Here is a 20,908-nt window from a genome sequence, read left to right as displayed (position 1 = left end):
TCTATGAAGCCCAGGAAATTTTTTTGTGTCAATGTATTTTTCCAGGAATATGATTCATGACTCCCCAAATATTTAAAAGATATTTTCCCCTCTGTTTTGGAGGTGCCTTCTACAAGTCCCCATGCATTAGAGAAGTCTGTTATAAGCAGTTGGTTACTAGAAGCTGGGAACCAACCCTGTTCATGTAATTTTCCTAATTATCTATCCTAGCATCACATACAGCTGGGTACTTAATTTCTGTTGTTTGTTTGAGAATGCTTTGTTCTGGCCTCTCCCTTATCTTGAGCCAAGCATTTGGATCTTTTGTGTTTGGTATAAACTGTACTAGAAAATAAAGCAAAGGGGCTTAGCTCCTGGTCTTTGGTGTTCTCTTTGAAGTTTTTGGGCACAGCAGAATTTGATTTGTGTCTTTGTTGACTGAAGTAAATTTAGGTCAATTGGAAATGAGTTAAAACACTACAGTATATTATTATTATATATTGACTTTAGGGAGCTTTATCCATTATTATTAGCTTAATATGGAATAGCTGTAGAAGTGATTAATTCTTGACTTTCCCTGCTCAACCAGGAGAGCAGTGTGGAATTAATCATGGCAGCAGCCAGTGAGATGTGTTTTGTTTCATCTATTGAGTGGCCCTTTGGTTTGGTTTGCCTTGCATGACAAAGTGTCTGTCATTTGGGTGACAGTAAGAGCTAACATTGGAATGTATACTTCTAAAAATACACATTATACCATTTAATCCAGAAGATCACTCTGTGAAAGTAGATGTTATTATTCCAGTTACACAGGTGGGGGAGAAAGGCTTAGAGAAGTTAAAGATAGCCAACATCAAACAGCTTGTAAGGAGCTCCAAATTCCTTGCTTGTTTTGTTTTAGCAGTCTGAAAGGTGGAGGCATTCTAGGGGATATAAATATGAACAAAGCGTGGCCCTTGCTCTCAAGGATCTTTTAAATCCAGCAAATGTGTCTTATAAATATATGATAGACAGCACACCAAGGGAAGAGCTCAGGAAGCACAGAAGAGTGCAGACAACTTCCAAGTATAGGGTCAAGATTGGTATGATGGAGGAAGAATTTGAGAGGGAAGAGTGTTTGGAGGGGAAGAAAAAGAGTGACCAAAAGCATGGAGATGGGAAAGCAGAGGGCTTGTTACGGCTGAGGAATTGCTCTGGTTTGACTAGAGCATGAGCTGCATGAAATAAAGAAAGGAGTGGAAACTAGACCTGTGAAAGATAGGTTAGGATCAGATTGTGAAGAGCCTCGAATGCCATGCCAGGGAAGAACCTCATTCTATAGATATTTTGAGCAGGAGATGAAAAATGTAGCCCTGAAGAGGACCCAATGATAAGCATGATAAATGCTTACATCTTTAAGTTATGATTTTGTGCTAATCTCTTCACATACGTTATCTCATTAATGCCTCACAGGAACTCTGTGAACAATGCACTTCTCCCTTTTACAGACTTGAAATTAAGGCTCAGCAAGATTAAGTTTGCGGGTGTGAGATACTGCTGGAGTTAAGACTCAGACTGGGGTCGTCACCTTCTAACACCTGTTCTATTTACCACTATGATATATTGCCCTTTTTTTTTTTTTGAAGATTTATTTATTTTAGAGAGAGATAATGTGTGATAGGGTGAGTGTGCACAAGTGACGGGAGGGGCAGAGGGAGAAGATCTTCAAGGAGATTCCCCTCTGAGTGCAGAGCCCAACTCGGGGCTCAATCCCAGGACCCATGAGATCACGACCTGAGCCGAAATCAAGAGTCGGAAGTTCAATGACTGAGCCACCCAGGCACCCCTGTATATTGTCATTTTTAAAATCAGATCACCTGATAAGTTCTTAATTTTCTGTCAAGAATATCACTATAGGAAAAAGACATTTTCAAAGCTCTAGAAGTACTGCTTTTCAGTGTGTAATCATGTTAAGGAATATAATCACTACCAAACCTGACTTGTACTGCCCTCTAATTTGGGACCATCGCTGGATGGGAAACTGAAGAGTTGGATGATGTTTTATGTACATGCCTCATGGTATCAATACATGCTCATGGCAAATGTTTTTGTTTTCATGTTCAGTGTTTAACCTTATTGGCCCTATGTAAATCTTAGGTCAGGGAAAGCCCATTTCTACGGCATTTTCAGATGCTTAAAGCAATGGTATTTTTCTTAGCTAAAATACGTTTCTTCTCAGCAGGTTTTCTTACTTATAAAAGACCATGACTACTGATGAGGGTGCCAAGAACAATGGAGAAAACCCAGCAGCAGCTGTGGCTGAACATGGAGAGGATATCACCTCTAAAAAAGATAGAGGAGTATTAAAGGTGAGGTTACAAGGATGAATGACATGCAGGGAAATTTGCTATCTGAAAGGATTATTTATAAAAATCTTTCTTTGTTTTTTTTGGCTGGAGGTGGAGGTGGATAATGTTTATTGGGGCTTACTAAGTGTTAAACACTACAGGCAAGTTCTAAGTTTCATCTTCATGACTTGAGGTTTATTTTTAATCCCAGATTATAGACGGTGAAACTGAGGCCCAACAGAGTAAATAAGTGCAGGTCTGGGGTACAGATTCAAGTTATGTGACTCTAAAAGGCTGTATCTCCCAGTTCTCAGAGTGTACACATGGTTTATTATTTTAACGTAATATTTAAGTATACTAAAGCTAGCTGGTGACAATTCAATTTGAGACTTATTAGAGGAAAAAGAAAAGCTGACTTGCAACGTTCCCAAGGATTTGTTTTTACATACAGATTGTTGTTTGTGCAGTGAAGATATTTTTTGAGGTTTCATCAGAGAATATATCTTACTTTTGAATTAGCTTTCCTCCTTAAAACACACTATATTTTTCACTCTGTAATTAATCATTTCTACATGTGTGTTTTTGTGTCTCACAATGGTCTTGTGAGACAATCAGCACCTCTTGACCCCTCCATTTTATTTATGGAAGGTGTATATTGATATTCCATGTAAGTAAATAAACTGGAGCTGAGCGAGGTTAAATGATTTTAGTCATATTAAGTCATTATTTCTCCTATGCTGTTGTTATTCATATAAGTTTTGTGTAAATTTTTTCTTGCTGAAAGATTATCTTACCAATTCTAAATATTACCACTAAGCTCCTTGTGTCAGCAGCAGCAAATGAGAATTTTTTAGTTTGTTTTGTCTAATCTTGCTTATATGAAAGCTTTTTTTCTGTTCCTGGATCTTCTGAATGTACGTGTTTTACTGTTAGCTTGCCCCATGCCAAGCCAAATTTTGGAGACTTTCAACTCTAGAAAGAGGGGCTTTATGCCCTAGATTTATATCATGCTGTCTTCTTTCAGAGGGCCTTTCAACCTGTAACTATATGAATCACTTCTCCCAAACTCCAGGATGCTTCTGGAGACAGTAGATATTTTTGCAGGCTGTCCTCAGCATCCCCCTTCTCGTTCACCTTTTCAGTGTACCCAGAGAACACAGTCCCCAACCTCCCTCCAGCCCTGCTTTGTTCCAGGGAGTAAATCTAGCTAGTAAAGTAGATTTTTAGGCTTGTAAGAAACATTTTGAGATTGTAAGCCCTTTAAATCATATCATCGATCCCTGTCTAGAGCCTTGGGTTTCACTGTGGGGCTTTTGGTTAAGATTAAGTAGGTCTACTAACTGTATGACCTAGGGCAATTTAGTTAACCTCTCTGTGATGAAATTTCCTCATTTGTAATATTGGAACACTACTACCTACCTCATACAGTTATTGGGATTATATAAAGCATTTAGCACAGTGCCTTATCTATAGTAATCTCTCATATATATAAATATAAAATATTAAAAAATAAAAATATAAAATATAAAAATTTATTTTATTTTATTTAAAAAATTTTATTATGTTAGTCACATACATAGTCACATACAGTATATCATTAGTTTTTGATGTAGTGTTCCATGATTCATTGTTTGCATATTATTATTATTTTTTAAGACCAAGGCATATCTGGGAAGTCAATGACTATCTCAGGAGGGTGAAATTATATTGTGGAGCTTATATTTTTAAAATGAATCAAGACTAAATATTATCCTTAAAGTATCTCCTTAAGGTAACTCTTCACATCTTCTATTTTTCCCAATCCAGAGCCCCTAGCAACTAACATTCTACTCTCTGTTTTTGTGAGTTCAGCTTTTTTAGATTCCACATATAAGTGAGATCATACAGGATTTGTATTTCTCTGTCACTTAGCATAATGCTCTCAAGGTCCTTCCATGTTGTCACAGATGGCAAGATTTTATTCTTTTTTATGGCTGAATTAACATTTCACTGTGTATATATGTACCACATTTTCTTTATCCACTCATCTATCTGTGGACACTTAGGTTGTTTGCATAGCTTAAGTGTTGTAAATAGTGCTTCACTGAACATGGTGGTACATATATCTTTTTGAACTAGTGTTTTCATTTTCCTTGGAGAAATACCCAGAAGTGGAATTGCTGGATCATATGATAGTTCTATTTTTAATTTTTTGAGGAACCTTCACACTGTTTTCCACAGTGGCTACACCAGTTACGTTCCCACCACCAGTACATGAGTGTTCCCTTTTCCCTACAACCTTGCCAGCACTTACTATTTCTTGTCTTTTTGATCATAGCCATTCTAACAGGTGAGGTGGTATCTTGTGGGTTTGATTTGCATTTCTGAGATTGTTTTTTTTAATTTCTTTTTCAGTTATTTCTTGTTACCAGTATATAGAAACACAACTGATTTCTGTGTGTTGATTTTGTATCCTCCCACTTTACTGAACTCATTGATTAGTTCTAACAGGTTTTTGGTGGAGTCGCAGTAATGATTCTTTTCCTTGTAAGAATGTCTGGACTTTTGAACTAAGAAAGTTGTAGAATATAAGTTTATGGTGTTTATGTGGTAATATGAGGGTGGGGCTGGGAGGATACATCTTAAAGAATTTAGGAGTGAATAATTGAATTCTTTGTATAAAAATTCAGACTCTTACCCTAAGATGATGTTTCTTGGATATTAGCTACCATCCTCTGTTATCTAATAAAAATGATTAATATGGCATAGGTGATTGACAGAATAAATTATACCACCACATGCCTGGATTTGATTTTCTTTTCCCAGAACTGACCAACTGCATTAGTGGTCTGCTTTGCCAAGAACAAAATAAATATGCTGGATTTTATGACAGCTAACTGTTTTTCAGCCTGGAGCTTTTTTGGCATTTGCTTTACTAGAAAACAAGTTATTCAGTATCATATCAAACTATGCAGTGATACTGTTTTTTACACATTAAATATTTGTCACATAATAAGAAGTATAATCTGTTCTACCAGAAAATTGAGCTTTTTAAATTAAACCAAACTAGTGGAATCTAGTCAAAAGGTAATGTTTTTAGCAAAGGAGGGAAGTAAATAAAATCTCACCTTTGTAACTTTGCTTTAGACTTCTTTTTGAATGGTTTTGAAAGTCCACTAATCTTTTTGGTCTAATTTAGTTTGTGTATGAACTAGCTCTGTGTTTTGAGAGATTTTAGTGTCAAAGCATGAAGCAGGATTTATTGGTTATATTATTATGTTATTTTTTTTTTTAAAGATTTTGTTTATTTATTTGACAGAGGGAAACACAGTGAGAAAGGGAACACAAGCAGGGGCAGAGGGAGAGGGAGAAGCAGGCTTCCCGCTGAGCGGGGAGCCCGATGCGGGGCTCGATCCCAGGACCCTGGGATCATGACCCGAGCCGAAGGCAGATGCTTAATGACTGAGCCACCAGGTGCCCCTTATTATGTTATTTTGAGGAAATAATTAAATATAGCATTAAAGATTGAGAGTAGTACAGGACAGTTTTCTAAGAGTGAGGCTTATTGAGAGAACTGGGAAGGAAGCCTTTAGAAAGGACATAATTATTTGTAAATCTGCCTGGGTAATGTGAAATGGACTGTGCAACCTTTTTATTCTCTGATTAGAATAAAACCAGCTCGTTTTTCTTGATGTTTGTCTTTTCTAGATTGTCAAAAGAGTGGGGAATAGTGAGGAAACACCAATGATTGGAGACAAAGTTTATGTCCATTACAAAGGGAAATTGTCAAATGGAAAGAAGTTTGATTCCAGTCATGATAGAAATGAACCATTTGTCTTTAGTCTTGGCAAAGGTAAGAGGTGGTGTTTTTGAGTTGTGTTTTGCTTGGATTTATTGCCATTTATATCGTATAGGAGCTAGTGGATTTTTTAGGGGGTCCGTAATGTCAAAATTGTTTTCTTAATAATACTAAGATGTTGTTTATATTTTTACTGTGTTGACACTTGCATGGAAGGTGCCCAAGCTGCAGTGGTAGAGGCTGCTGGTGCCCCGGCACAAATCTAGGCGCAGCACCAAGCTCTACCAGTAATCATTTATGCTTCGCTGCCCTCATTCACTGTGTAAATCAGAAAAAGAAGGGAAGCCAGTTTCACTTAATGTCCTTGACAAAGTGTAAAAAATACTAATTTTATTAAATCCTAATCCTTGAGTTTCACATTGTTTTGCTGCTTTGTGACAGATAGGAAGCACACCTTGAGCACTTCTGCATACCCAGGTATAGTGGTTATCTCATGGAGAAGCACTTGTGCACTTAACTTGAGTACATTTTTTGAAAAAAACACGATTTTTATTTGAAAGGGCAAACTGTTGTTATTTAGACTTGATTATTTGGTATTTGGCAGATACTTTCTTAAAAATGAATGAAGTGAGCCTGTCACTTCAAGGAAAACAACAGACAATATTTCTTGCCATCGAGTTTTCAAATGAAAATTACAGTTTTGGGAAATGTGTATCTGCCACTGTGAGCTTGGCAGCTTTCCAAAACTTAAAAGACTTCTGATGAGATCAGTGGGTTTTAATGAATGTGATTTTAAAAATATTATATAATGAAATGTGTTAACATTTGGAAGATCTATGTAATTCAGTGAACCAATATTTTTCCACCAATACTAGATGTTACAAAATCATGCATGACTAAAAGATCCATTCATTGCGCAAGCTAGACCAGTGGATTTTAATGTAATATGGTATGAAAAGTTCACTGATATGCTTTCAGATTCCACATTGCAGCTAACCTTTATGAAACTACCACTTGTCCAGCTTTGATGTTATATCAGATAATTATATTCATAATTATCTGAAAAGGCTATTAAAGTACTCCTACCTTTTCCAATCTATCTTTGTGGGTTTGGATTTTTTCTGCAGACTTAAGCCAGAATTGCAACAGATGAATGCAAAAGTAGGTATGAGAATCTGGTTGTCTTTTATTAAGTTAGACACATTTTACACTTGTAAATTTATAAAACAATACCATTCTCACTAATAAATTTTTTAAAATATAGTTTTCATAAAAATAACTTGTGTTAACATATAATGAGGTTATTACTATTTTTCAGTGAATTTGGTAAATAATGATTTTCTTTAATTTTAATGTGGTAAATATGAATAGATAGATAAACAGAAGTTCCTTAGGGCCCTCAGTTTTTAAGATGTAAAGAGGGTCCTGAGGAAAAAAGGCTGAGAACTACTATTTTCAGGTCTTAAATGTGACTTATACTAATTTATTTTCAAATGCTTTTAAATGTCTTTAGTTAATTTAGTATTTTTTTTTTCAGTCTTATAAGGAGAATAATAGCCCATACATCAAATTGAACTTTGTGGGCCATGTGGCTTGTTGAAAATTAGTGGCTAGGGGCCCCTGGGCGGCTCAGTTGGTTAAGTGTCTGCCTTCGGCTCAGGTCATGATCCCAGAGTACTGGGATTGAGCCCCGTGTCATGCTCCCTGCTCAGCGGGGAGCCTGCTTCTCCCTCTCCCTCTGCCTGCCGTTCCCCCTGCTTGTGTTCTCTCTCTCTCTGTCAAATAAATAAAAAAAATACTTCAAAAAAAAGAAAGTGGCTAAATTACCAATGTTTTTTTATTCATATCTGCTACAGATATAACAGACTTCTAGTTCGTTCCCAGATTGAGTGTGAGAGAAAAGGAGTAATCCCCCATCCACCATCATGGCTCAGTGTTGACGATAATCCCTTTCTTTTTCTGAGATGAATTGTTAACTAAGCATGGATCTGGGAAAGGAAACAGCAGATGAGGAACTATGGAGTTAAACTCTTTCTGCCTCTCTTCTCCTCTCCCTTCCTGGCACTCACAGGCATAGGTCATGGTGATGTCTGCTTCCTGTCCAACTATGCTCTCTCCATGCTCTGGAGCTGGCTACACCACTGCTCCCTTCTCCTTTGGGTCTTTAGTGAGTTAGTGGTCACATGAGATTAATCTTGTGTTTCAGTATGATACCAATCAAAATCAAATGCAGATTCTCTCTCTTGATAAAGCAGATAATGTTGACAGTTAAATTAGAATTTGTCTTTTTGTTGATTTAGGGATGTGAACCTTCAGTGCCACCAGCATGGCTGTGGCATCAGTATTTAATTGAGATGATCTCAGAGTAAATGGCCTCATCAGACGTCTTAGACATCACTGTTCCCACTGCCCCGCCCCAGATTCTTACTGTACCCTTTGAATTTCTTTCTTGAAGAAGTTGATGGATTTAAGATAACACACCTTCTCTCAGCAGCTATCTTTGCAAGTAGTCTTAAGAATTGCTAAGAATAAAGAAATTGCTGGGAACTTAATGCTACCATCTTCTCTACCCACATATTCTTAATAAACTACCCTATGATGAATGAGTCTTTTATGTTTCCTAGAATTTTGAGCCAAGATAAGATAGGTGACTTCCGGTTGACTTGCTACCTATGACACACCTATCTAGAGAGTGTGGTCTCATGGGGAGAGGAGCATCCACCTGGGTGTTAGGAAGCCACGTTCCTGTTTTCACTCTTTCCTGTGTCATTTTAACATGAGTAAGCCACCTAACCTTCCCTGCTCTTCTAAAAAGCCACCTAACCTTCCCTGCTCATCTATGGAAAGCTTTATTTTTTTTTTTTTTGCTCATTTTTTTTTTTTTATTAACATATAATGTATTATTGGTTTCAGGGGTACAGGTCTATGATACATCAGTCTTATACAATTCACAGCACTCACCATAGCACATACCCTCCCCAATGTCCATCACCCAGCCACCCTATCCCTCCCACCCCCCTCCACTCCAGCAACCCTCTGTTTCCTGAGATTAAGAGTCTCTTATTGTTTGTCTCCCTCTCTGGTTTCGCCTTGTCTCATTTTTCCCTCCGTTCTCCTATGATCCTCTGTCTTGTTTCTCAAATTCCTCATATCAGTGAGATCATATGATAGTTGTCTTTCTCTGATTGACTTATTTCGCTTAGCATAATGCCCTCTAGTTCCATCCACGTCGTTGCAAATGGCAAGATTTCGTTTTTTGGGGGGGTTTTTTTGATGGCTGCATAATATTCCATTGTGTGTGTGTGTGTGTGTGTGTGTATACCACATCTTCTTTATCATTCATTGTTGATGGACATGTACACTCTTCCCATAGTTTGGCTATTGTAGACATTGCTGCTATAAACATTGGGGTGCAGGTACCCCTTCCGATCATTACATTTGGATCTTTGGGGTTAATACCCAGTAGTGCAATTGCAGGGTCGTAGGGTAGCTCTATTTTCAACTTTTTGAGGAACCTCCATACTGTTTTTCAGAGTAGCTACACCAACTTGCATTCCCACCAACAGTGTAGGAGGGTTCCTATGGAAAAGCTTTAAGATTAATCCTGGCTATGATTCCATTCTTGTACCTTCTGTAAAGAGTACAGGAACAAAAACTGTGTAAAAGACTAAAAACCAAAACAGTGACAGAACCTTTAGAGGCCCCCTTAAGATGATAATTAGAAATATGAGAATAGAGCAATATATTTGCGGTAAAAGTTCTGTAGCATAATGTGCTCAGGTGACTGTAAAGCAAGAAACATTGGTTAGGCAGTTTACAGCATAAAGCCTATATGTTATAGCAGTAGCTACTTCATCAAACTGAAGAAAAATAATATAAATGGACTGTAGCATATTGTATATTGAGCTCTCTTGATCCCTTAAAATTCACCTCTCCCAAGGGAATAAATAGAAATGTTTCAGTCGGGGGGCGCCTGGGTGGCTCAGTCGTTAAGCGTCTGCCTTCGGCTCAGGTCACGATCCCAGGGGCCTGGGATCGAGCCCCGCATCAGGCTCTCTGCTCAGCAGGAAACCTGCTTTTCCCTCTCCCACTCCCCCTGCTTGTGTTCCCTCTCTCTCTCTCTGTCAAATAAGTAAATAAATAAATAAATAAAATGTTTCAGTGGAAAGTCACACTAATTTGGGGATTCTATTGTGACTTCAGTATTTAAAATAGAATTATGAGTGCTTATCTGTAAAAAATTGCCATAAAAATACACATACCATATATATGTACATATATACATCCACATGCATTTGAGCTTTACATACAGGTTGTGTATATGTGTCTGTTGCTCTTTCTGTGCCATCTGTTAAACTCTGTGCCTTACTTCCCTCATTGGTAAAGTCACAATAATGATAATATATACTGTTGTATATTGAAGAGTAAATAAGATATTGCACACCATTGCTTAGCACGTAGTAAGCACTCACGTGTTTATTACTGTTGTTACAGTGTTAGGATTATTGGCTTTCTAGTGGAATGGCAAAAACTGTACTATAGCAGTTTGGGTGTTAACACTATTTACTACATATGCCTGCATACAAACTCTTTGAAATAATGCTTAACCATCTTTTTTAGCCCCAGAAAGTCTGGAAAGACAAAACTGAATCAATCTAAGACAACCAATTATTACTATTTCAGAATATGTTACACAAATTAGAATGAAGAGATGGTGGTTTCCCTCATTGGGTTTTCTGAACTAAATCTTACATGTTCTGAATTCCTAGAACTGTGTTCATAACTCATTTTAAAAGAAGTTGAAATAAGGACTCAGGATTTTCCAATATACTTCCATGGTAGAAGTTCTGGTTTTTCCCCCCTCCCTCCCTCCAACAAATATATTATCAGTAAAATTGGGAAGGGATAGATTTGGGGGATGAAAGAATTATTTCTTTTAGTTCTTCAAAGTAAATCCAAGCACGCTAAGGCTCTGCCCCTCCCCCACCTGCCCTTATCAAGGTCTGGTGATTTCTTATAGAGGGCTGATTCACCGAAGTTGTTTTTGGTGTTCTTGGTATGTGACAGACATGGCTGGGAATTATGAAGGTAAAACTCCTGTTATATTCTTCCCCTAGATTTGAGAAGAGAAACAAAGAAACCAATCATTTTGGATTCTTCATATACCTATACTTCCCTCTTACTATTGAGATTAAACTATAATGAAGCAATATCAGCAGTCTGCCTGTAACATTAATATAATCTTCTTTCCTGCATGATGACCCATGATCACTAGTAAAACCAATTGTTAATTTAGTCATTAGCATATTAGAGTAAGGGGGAGAAAATATATATTGAAAGACTAATAGCTAATACTTTTTAAGTGCTTGCAATGCCAGGCTAAGGGCCTTATGTACATTATCTCATTTAATCCTCACACCAATCCTATTATTATTTTTTAGATTCTTTGTACAGTCTATTTAGGATCGGTTAGGTGACAATCAATCATATTAATGTTTGTTCTAAGAGTTTTTGAGTTTTTTTTAATTGAGGTCGTATTTAAAATTTACCTTTTTAAGAAAGGTACAACTTGATGAATTTTGGTAATAGTTGTATAACTGCCACCGCAATCAAAATATAGATCAGTTTCCTCACCCTGAAAAGTTTTCTCATGTCTTTTGCAGTCTCTGTCCTTCCCAGACTCTGGGCCCCATGCAGTCACCAATCTGTTTTATGTTACTCTACTTCTGCCTTTTCTAGAATTTGATATACATGGAATCATGTCATTTTTGGTACTTCACCTGTTTCACTTATCATAATGATTTTGAGATTCATGAATGTTGAATTACCAAGTAGTATTCCACAGTATGGAAATTTGTTCACCCATTCAGAAATTGGACACTGGAGGGATGCCTGCCTGTCGGTTAAGCATCTGCCTTTGGCTCAGGTCATGATCCCAGGGTCCTGGGATGGAGCCCCGCGTTGGGCTCCTTGCTCAGCAGGGAGCCTGCTTCTCCCTCTGCCTGCCACTCTCCCTCCTTGTGCACTTTCTCTCTCTCTCTCTCTGACAAATAAATAAAATCTTTAAAAAAAAAAGAAATTGGACATTGGAGTTTGGGGCTATTATGAACAATGTTTTTATGAACATTCACATTCATGTCTTTGTGAGGGTATATGTTTTCATGTATTTTGGGTAAATGCCCAAGAGTGGACTTACTGGTCATATAGTAAGTATATGTTTATAAGATGTTGCCATACCATTTTGCATTTGCACCAGCACTGCATGAGAGTTTAAGTTTTTCGTATCCTTGCCAGCTCTTAGTGTAGTCAATCTTTTTAACTGTAGCCATTCTAATGGGCGTGAAATGGTATCTCATTTTGGTCATCATTTGCATTTCACTAGTGATATTGAGGGTATCTTTTCCTGTGCTTAGTGGGCATTTGTATATTTTGTGAAGTATCTGTTGTTTTTGACAGTTTAAAAAAATCAGTTGCCTGTCTTTTTATTGAGTTGTGTTCAACACAACAAGGACTTTATCAGATTATTGCAAGTATGTTCTCACAGTGTTTGGCTTGCCTTTATTTATCTATTTATTTTTATTTTTTTTTGAAAGATTTTTTTTTTTTTATTCATGAGAGACAGAGTGAGAGAGAAAGGCAGAGGGAGAAGCAGGCTCCCAAGGAGCAGGGAGCCCGATGCGGGACTCGATCCCAGGACCCTGGGATCATGACCTGAGCCGAAGGCAGACGCTTAACCATCTGAGCCACCCAGGCGCCCTGGCTTGCCTTTATAGGAACAAAAGTTTTTAATTTTGATGAAATCCACTTTGCTAATTTTTTTTTATGGTTTAGGTGCCTACCATAATTAGCCATTTTTGTTTTCATTTGGTTCTGTTTTTTTTGTTTGTTTCTTTGCTTACGTATGAGGAAACCATGGTCAGGGAGATGAAGCAATTAACCCAAAGTTATACAGTAAAGTGGTAGGGCCACGATTCAAACCCAAGCAATCTCTTTCAAGTTATATTAGATCTTAAGGTTTAAAACTGCCTCAAACCAGGTACAAAAACAAAGTAGGTCCTGGTCCAGCAGAATTTCCTGAGTGCCTGCTGTACACCAGACACTTTTCTCACAGGAATGATGGAGTTAATGAGATTTATCAAAAGCAAAATTTTTGCTATTACATGCTTGATATTATGGGCTGAATTCCTATTTTGAAAGGTTTTTTTTTTTTCATTGAAATGTGGTTTTTTTAATTGAAATGTGGTTTTTTTCATGCAGTTTAAGCCTTGACATTTTACAACTAGTAAAGTACTACTAATAATGGGTACCTGTGCAACCAGCTTCCTGTTCCTGTGGCTTGTGTGTGGTTTAGCCATGTGCTCCTTTTAAATTTCTATTGATACTCTTGCTCCTGCTTAAATACGTTCTTAAGATCTGTTTTTTTGTTGTGCTTGTTTACGTGCAGTTTAGAAGCATTCAGGATTTGGAAGGAAGGCTTTTAGGCCAAAATATTTAATTTTCCTAACCCTCTCCAAAAGTGTGAGCCAGAAAGATAGCAAACTTTGAGAAAGTACTTTTTTTGGCTTTACCTGGTACTTTCCAATAGAGGAGGAGGAATGCTTTTGATTTCCATTGCTCAGTAAATATTAGGGAGAAGCTGATTTAGGCAGGGTAAGAATAAACTGGGGGAAGCTAGTAAATTTCTAACTCCATTTAAATTAGAATTATAGCATGGACTCTGTTCCTTTATTGAGTATAATAATACAGTGTTATAGTTCTTTGGGAAATAGAAAATAATCAAGACATGACTCCTGCCTTCAGGTATCTAACAGCTTAACCTGGCAGAGTTGATATTGATGAGTCTATCCCAGGACAGATTATGCTACCATATCCATTTTCTCTCTCTATTTTTAAAAATATAAAGCCATGAGAATGGGGAGATATCATCCTGGGATCAGTTTTCTTAGTAATGAGAGAAATGGCAAAAATGAATATAACAAGACATATGAACACTTTAAAAGAATCTTAAAATGTAAATTAATTCAATTCATAATCGGATACTTTTGGTAGGAAGTGGAGATGATTATCAGAGCCCTTTTATAAGACATTTTAAAATAAGACTAAAACAATTCATAAGAGGAAAAAATATACAGGAAAGACTAAGTTGCTTTATCTAGTATGAAAAAAGGAAAACATTCTCAATATTATAATGATATGGCATTTTCTTTTTTTAATAGAAAATATTAGCAAAATATACATAGAGTTAAAATAGTGAGCAGACATTGCTACTAACTCCTGGAAATCCTTCAATGAAGGTAAAGCAGGAGTGAATCAGATGCGTTTTTAATTATCTGAAACTTATTAGTGACTAGACTTATACTTAAGTGTTTTGAAAGGAAACCTTTCAAATTAGTGACTAGCCTTATACTTAAGTGTTTTGAAAGGAAAGCCTTATGCTTTTATGTTTTGAAAGGAAACCCTTTTACAATGAACACATTTTATCTTTCTTGTCCTCCTTTTCTATTCCCATATGAAGAAGTGTTTTTCTGTATAATACTGTACATCTTTCATCCTATAGTATTTTAAGTATGCTCATATTTCAAATGCATACATACATTTAAAACTTATATGGACCAATCAGTAGAGAAAGGACAGTCTTTTAAATAAATGATGTTGGGAAAGCTTGATATTCAAATGCAAAAGAGAAGAGTTGTACCCTTTACACCATATACACAAATTAACTAAAAAATGGATCAAAGACCTAAATACAAGACCTAAAATTACATTTTTTTTAGAAGAAAACTTAGAGGAAAAGCTTCATGAAATTGTATTTGGCAATGATTTTTTGGATGTGACACCAAAAGCAACAGGCAACAAAAAAATACATAAATTGGACATCAAAATTAAAAACTGCTTCAAAGGATATAATAACAGAGTGAAGAAGCAACTTAAGGGATAGAAGACTGTCACATATCTGACAAGGGGTTAATATCCAGAATACATAATGAACTCCTGTAATTCAACAACTGTGAAAAACCCCAAATAAATGGGTATAAAATGGGCAATGAACTTAGACATTTCTCCAAAGATATATAAATGACCTACTAACATATGAAAAGATGCTTAACATCACCAATCATTAGGAAAATGTAAGTAAAAACTGCAGTGAGGGCACCTGGGTGGCTCAGTCGGTTAAGTGTCTGCCTTCAGCTCAGGTCATGATCCCAGGGTCCTGGGATTGAGCCCCGCATTGGGCTTCCTGCTCAGTGGGGAGCCTGCTTCTCCCTCTGCCTCTGCTCCTCCCCCTGCTTGTACTCTTTCTATCTCACAAATAAATAATAAAATCTTAGAAAAAAAAGAGAGATACTTCCATTCTCATGTTTATAGCAGCATTATTCATTATAGCCAAAAGATGGAAGCAACCCAAGTGTTTATGTCTGGATGATGGATAATTTGTCTCTCACTCACACACACACACACACACACTCTCTCTCTTTCTCTCTCTCTCTCTCTCGCACTCACAGAGGAATATTATTCAGCCTTAAAAAGGAGGGAACTCTGACACATATGACAACACTGATGAAACTTGAGGACACAGGGTTTTCATCAGCCTGGGTGGCTTAGTCGGTTAAGTGGCTGCCTTCGGCTCAGGTCATGATCCCAGGGTTCTGGGATCAAGCCCCGCATTGGGCTGCTCAGCAGGGCCTGCCTCTCCTTCTCCCTCTGCCGTTCCCCTTGCTTGTGCTCTCTCTCTCTCTCTCTGTCATATAAATAAATAAAATCTTTAAATAAAAAAAGAAAGAAAGAAACTTGAGGACACCAAGTGAAAAAAGCCAGTCATGAAAAAACAAATACTATATGGGGAGTCTGGCTGGCTCAGTTGGTAGAACATGTGACTCTTGATCTCAGGGTTGTAAATTCAAGTCCCACGTTGGGTGTAGAGATTGCTTAAAAATAATATCTGGGGGGAAAAAGACAATACTATATGATTCCACTTACATCTAGATGAATCTGGAGTAATCAAATTCACAGAAATAGAATAAAAGTCTTGCAGGGGCTTGGAGCAGGAGGAAATGGGAAGTTGTTTAATGGGTAGAGTTTTAGCATTGCAAGATGAAAAAGTTGTAGAGACTGGTTGTACAACAATGTGAATATACTTCACAGTACTGATCTGCACACTTAAAAATGGTTGTGATGGTAAATTTTGTATGTATTTTACCACAATTTTAAAAATGTTTTAAATCAATAAAGTTAGAATGTTCTAACATTTTTTTGTGTTTTAATGTGGATGAAAGTATTCCATGATTAAATTAAAATGTTATATTTTAAAATGTGTTATATGATTTTTAAATTTTTTATTTTATAAATCTATTTGAATTCCAGTATAATTAACATACAGTGTTACATTAGTGTCAAGTGTACAATATAGTGATTCAACAATTCTATACAATCAGTGCTCATCATGATAAGTGTACTCTTAGTCCCCTTCACCTATTTTACCCATACCACCACCCACCTTCCTTCTGGTAACTACCAGTTTGTTCTCTATATTCAAGAGTCTGGTTTTGATGTTTTGGTTTTTTTTTTTTTATTGTCTGTTTTCTTTGTTCATTTGTTTTATTAAATTCCACATATGAGTGAAGTCATACGGTATTTATCTTTGACTGACTGACTTTCTTTTTTTAGAGAGGGGAAGAGAGGGGGATGGGGCAGGGAGAGGAGAGAATCTTTTTTTTGTTGTTGTTAAAGATTTTATTTATTCATTTGACAGACACAGTGAGAGAGGGAACACAAGCAGGGGGAGCCCCAAAGGGAGAGGGAGAAGCAGACTCCCCGCGGAGCAGGGAACTCAATGCGGGGCTCGATCCCAGGACCCTGGGATCATGACCTGAGCCGCAGGCAGATGCTTAACGACTGAGCCACCCAGGCGCCCCAAGAGGAGAGAATCTTAAGCAGGCTCCACACCCAGTGCAGAGCCCAACACGGGGCTTGATCCCACAACCCTGAGATCATGACCTGAGCCAAAAATCGAGTCGGACACTTAACCGACTGAGCCACCCTGGTGCCCTGCTGACGGACTTATTTCGCTTAGCATTATACCGTCTAGATCCATCCATATTGTCTCAAATGGCAAGATTTCATTCTTTTTTGTAACTGAGTAATATTCCATTGTGTGTATGTGTATATATCTATCTTTATCTACATCTTTATCCATTCATCTATCAATGGACACTTGGGTTGCTTCCATTAAAATGTGTTAATATGATTTTTTAATAGGGGCACCTGGGTGGCTCAGATGGTTAAGCGTCTGCCTTCGGCTCAGGTCATGATCCCAGGGTCCTGGGATCGAGTCCCGCATCGGGCTCTCTGCTCCTTGGGAGCCTGCTTCTCCCTCTGCCTCTCTCTCTCTCTGTCTCTCATGAATAAATAAATAAAAATCTTTATTAAAAAAAAATATGATTTTTTAATAGACTTTAGAGCACTTTTAAGTTCACAATAAAATTGAGCAGAAGGTACAGAGTTCCCATATACGCCCCATCCTCACACATGCATAGCGTCCCCTCCCCTCTTAACATACCCCACCAGAGTGCTACACTTGTTAAAATTGATGAACCTACATTGAACCTATGAAGTTTTATGTTTTTTTTTTAAGATGTTATTTATTTTTTTGACAGAGCACAAGCACAGGCAGGGGGAGTGGCAGGCAGGGGAGAAGGAGAAGCAGGCTCCCCACTGAGCAGGGAGCCTGATGGAGGAATCGATCCCAGGACCCTGGGATCATGACCCGAGCCAAAGGCAGACGCTTAACCATCTGAGCCACCCAGGCGCCCAAAATTTTGTATTTTAAAATGTATTCTTTGATTATACTTTGCAGAAGGAAGAAAAAAGTACAGTTCATTGCTTTTATACTGGGCTTTTTGTATACTTTTAAACTTCCAATTGCCTACAGTTAGGTATATATAGAAAGCATTTGAACTTAGGGATAGCTACATTATACATTTGTTTAAATATATTTTTTTACTTCAGATATTGTTACAAATGAAATAGGACTCCTAAAATTCATAAATTGTGTTTGAGCTAATAAAATTGAAGTCCAGATCAAGTGTAAGAACAAATTCTATATTCTTGGTGTATCATACCTATAGTTATGATCCTAAAGATCAAAAGATCCTAAAGATTAAGAATCTTAAAATGTTTATGCTTTGACCCCATAATTCTGCTTCTGGGAATTGAACCTAAGAAAGTATGGTAGAAGCTTGCTTAATCAACTCCAGACTAATTATGCTCTCCATTCTGTTTGCAAATATATTGAGTGATACTGCTGTTTTCCTATTCTGTGGTGTGGTCTTACACTCTGCTTCAGCCAGTTTGCCTCCAGCTACAGACCACTGGGAACATAGCTGTCATTGAACAAGTTAGGTCTATTACTCGTTGTAGGGCGGGAACATGCATATGGGAAATTGTGGGGTATTTCAGTAGGAGTGTTCAAAAGGATTTATTATAGGATTTGGGCTTATATAAGGAAGAGGGTCTTTGCTCTGGATGGGATATTGTTAGGATGTGGGCTGATTCTTTGGATATCTTAATCTTATCTAGGAGGCAGGCTGAATAGACAGAGACTGAAGCTACACCTGCTGGACAAGCAGCAGGGATGTGGGCTGATTCTTTGGATATCTTAATCTTATCTAGGAGGCAGGCTGAATAGACAGAGACTGAAGCTACACCTGCTGGACAAGCAGCAGTCACCCCTGTCAGCCAGGAGAGGGGGATGTTTGGTATTTTGTAGGTTGCACAATGACCTTATTTTTTGTCCAGACAAAATTTTGAAGTGTTTTTGTTTTGTCTCACTTTTTCATGGTCTCAGAGTGACCTTGTCTGATGTTGATGTTTTGTGAGATTGTTTATGTCCAACAGGAGAATAGCATGGCCTAGCTTTCCCCAGGCCCGCTTCAGACATCATTAAGGCCTAGCTGTCGTGTCAAGCAGTTTCCAGATGTTAGGGGCAGCTTTTTTCTTCCTCTTAGTAAGAATCAGTTGAAACCTGTTTATATCCATTGTGCTTTTTGTAATTATAGAATTTAATTAGATCATATATAAAACACCTATATTAGTGTAGAAAGAAAGAGGGATTATTTCAATGAAAACTTGAACATTTTTGGAAAGACTAAGGTGAATTGCTAAAAACGTTTTTTGAATTGCTATTGAATTAGGGGTGGGTAAAAGGCAAAAACAAGTAGGCCATTCAGAACACATTTTTACCAGAAGGGTTCTTTGTACTGATTGCTTTACAAGTATCTTCTGGTTCTCAGAAGTTAAAGAAACCCACATTGTAAATTGAAATGATACATCATAAGTATGATGTATACAATAAAGATAATGTGGAACTCTTTATCACCAGAGCCACAGTCACAGACAAGGAGTTGGCCTTGTAACAAAGATTAGTGCATTAATATACTTTGATATGTTTTAAGGTAAAAAAAATGTTTGAGGTATGTATATGTTCTTTTTTTGATTCCTCACTCGAAGCAACATTTTAAATTAACCTATCAACTATAGTTCTGATTGTCAGGTAACAGGCTTTTACTATGCAAAAAAAACAAAACAAAAAAAACCCTACATGAATGAAGATTTAGGTGCAAAATTGTTCATTAAAACTTTATAATAGTAAAAAAAAGAAAGTGTTTATTAATGGAAGTGATGAAATTATAATCAAAGGTGAAATAGTATATAGTTATTAAAAGTAATTTTTCAGATAGTCTTTTAACAAGAAAACATGCTCATATAGTATGAAATGTAAAGAGCAAATCACAAAACCAAATAAACTATGACCAGAATTTTAAGAATGAATATGTAAAAATTTTAAGTGCAAACAAAGTGTACATATATAATTTGGAAGGAAATGAACCAGGAAATTGACAGTTTACCCCAGATGCTGGGATTTCAGAGGTTTTAAATTTTGTTCTCTATGCTCTTCTATACTTTCCAGGTGTTCTGTGTTGAGTATATATTATTATTATTTTTTGTTTGTTTTGTATGTTTTTTTAATCAGGGGGAAGTATTTTTTTTTCCTTTTAAAAAAGTTTTTGAATTCCACTTAGTTAATATACAGTGTAATATTAGTTTCAGGTGTACAATTTCGTGATTCAACACTCCCATACAACACCTGGTACTCATCACAACAATGGGAAATACTTTTTTTTTTAGATTTTATTTATTATTTGAGAGAGAGAGAGAGATTGAGAGAACAAGTGGGAGGAGGGGCAGAGGGAGAAACAGACTCCCTGTGGAGCAGGGAGCCCGACTCAGGACTCAATCCCAGGACCCTGGGATCATGACCTGAGCCGAAGGCAGATGCTTAACCAATTGAGCCACCCAGGCGCGCAAGGGGAAATACTTTTCTTAAGAAGAGTCCCTGGATTGGCAATTTTAGAAATAAATACCTGTGTTAATACCAGTGTGGCTCTTTGCTCAGTGTGTTTCATTCAGTAATGGAAGCTCAATGTCAGAAAAGCTTTATGTTCCCAAATGAGAAAAAAAGCAAAGGCACGGGCATGATTTTTTTTTTTAGGTTGAGGCTCCTATGGATTTAATTGACAGGCTAATGTTTCCGACTTCTAAGGCCTAGTGTAGTAGACCTTATCTCTGAATTAAGCTTTTATTGATTGCTCTAATCCCCACCCAAAAGCAAAAGCTCCTTGTTTATACTCTGTTAGTGTTTACCATGCTTTGTTTAAAACAAAAACTGTGCATGTATCTTTCTCTTCCTACATTGCATGGTCTTTGGAAGGAAGAAGAGAATGACCACCTTTGTATTAATAGCTTTACCTTTGTTCCTCAGTAATTGGCT

At 37.1% G+C, this 20,908-nt stretch overlaps 1 protein-coding gene and 1 long non-coding RNA gene across 9 annotated transcripts in view; one reads left to right on the top strand and one right to left on the bottom strand.

Moving 5' to 3' along the window:
• Positions 1-20,908, top strand: part of FKBP5 (FKBP prolyl isomerase 5) — a 115,860-nt gene that overhangs the window by 54,370 nt on the left and 40,582 nt on the right. For 4 of the 8 annotated variants that reach the window (XM_031034328.2, XM_006739124.3, XM_081828076.1 and 1 more), the window contains 2 exons: positions 2,198-2,324; positions 5,991-6,135. In XM_031034328.2, coding sequence (XP_030890188.1) covers positions 2,220-2,324; positions 5,991-6,135 — 250 coding nt within the window. In that variant the 5' untranslated portion in view covers positions 2,198-2,219. Of the gene's footprint in view, positions 1-2,194; positions 2,325-5,990; positions 6,136-20,908 lie in introns of all 8 variants that reach the window. The other 4 variants (XM_081828078.1, XM_031034330.2, XM_031034329.2 and 1 more) reach the window with 1 other exon arrangement.
• LOC145722991 (uncharacterized) overlaps positions 1-20,908 on the bottom strand; it is an 81,713-nt gene that overhangs the window by 44,946 nt on the left and 15,859 nt on the right. The gene's annotated exons all lie outside the window — the stretch shown is intronic.

The sequence above is a fragment of the Leptonychotes weddellii genome, chromosome 8 (genome assembly GCF_054177405.1).
Source record: "Leptonychotes weddellii isolate Sample4059 chromosome 8, ASM5417740v2, whole genome shotgun sequence".
NCBI lineage: Eukaryota > Metazoa > Chordata > Mammalia > Carnivora > Phocidae > Leptonychotes > Leptonychotes weddellii.
Note: the sequence above shows the minus strand (reverse complement) of the source record. Positions and strands in the feature narration are given on the sequence as shown.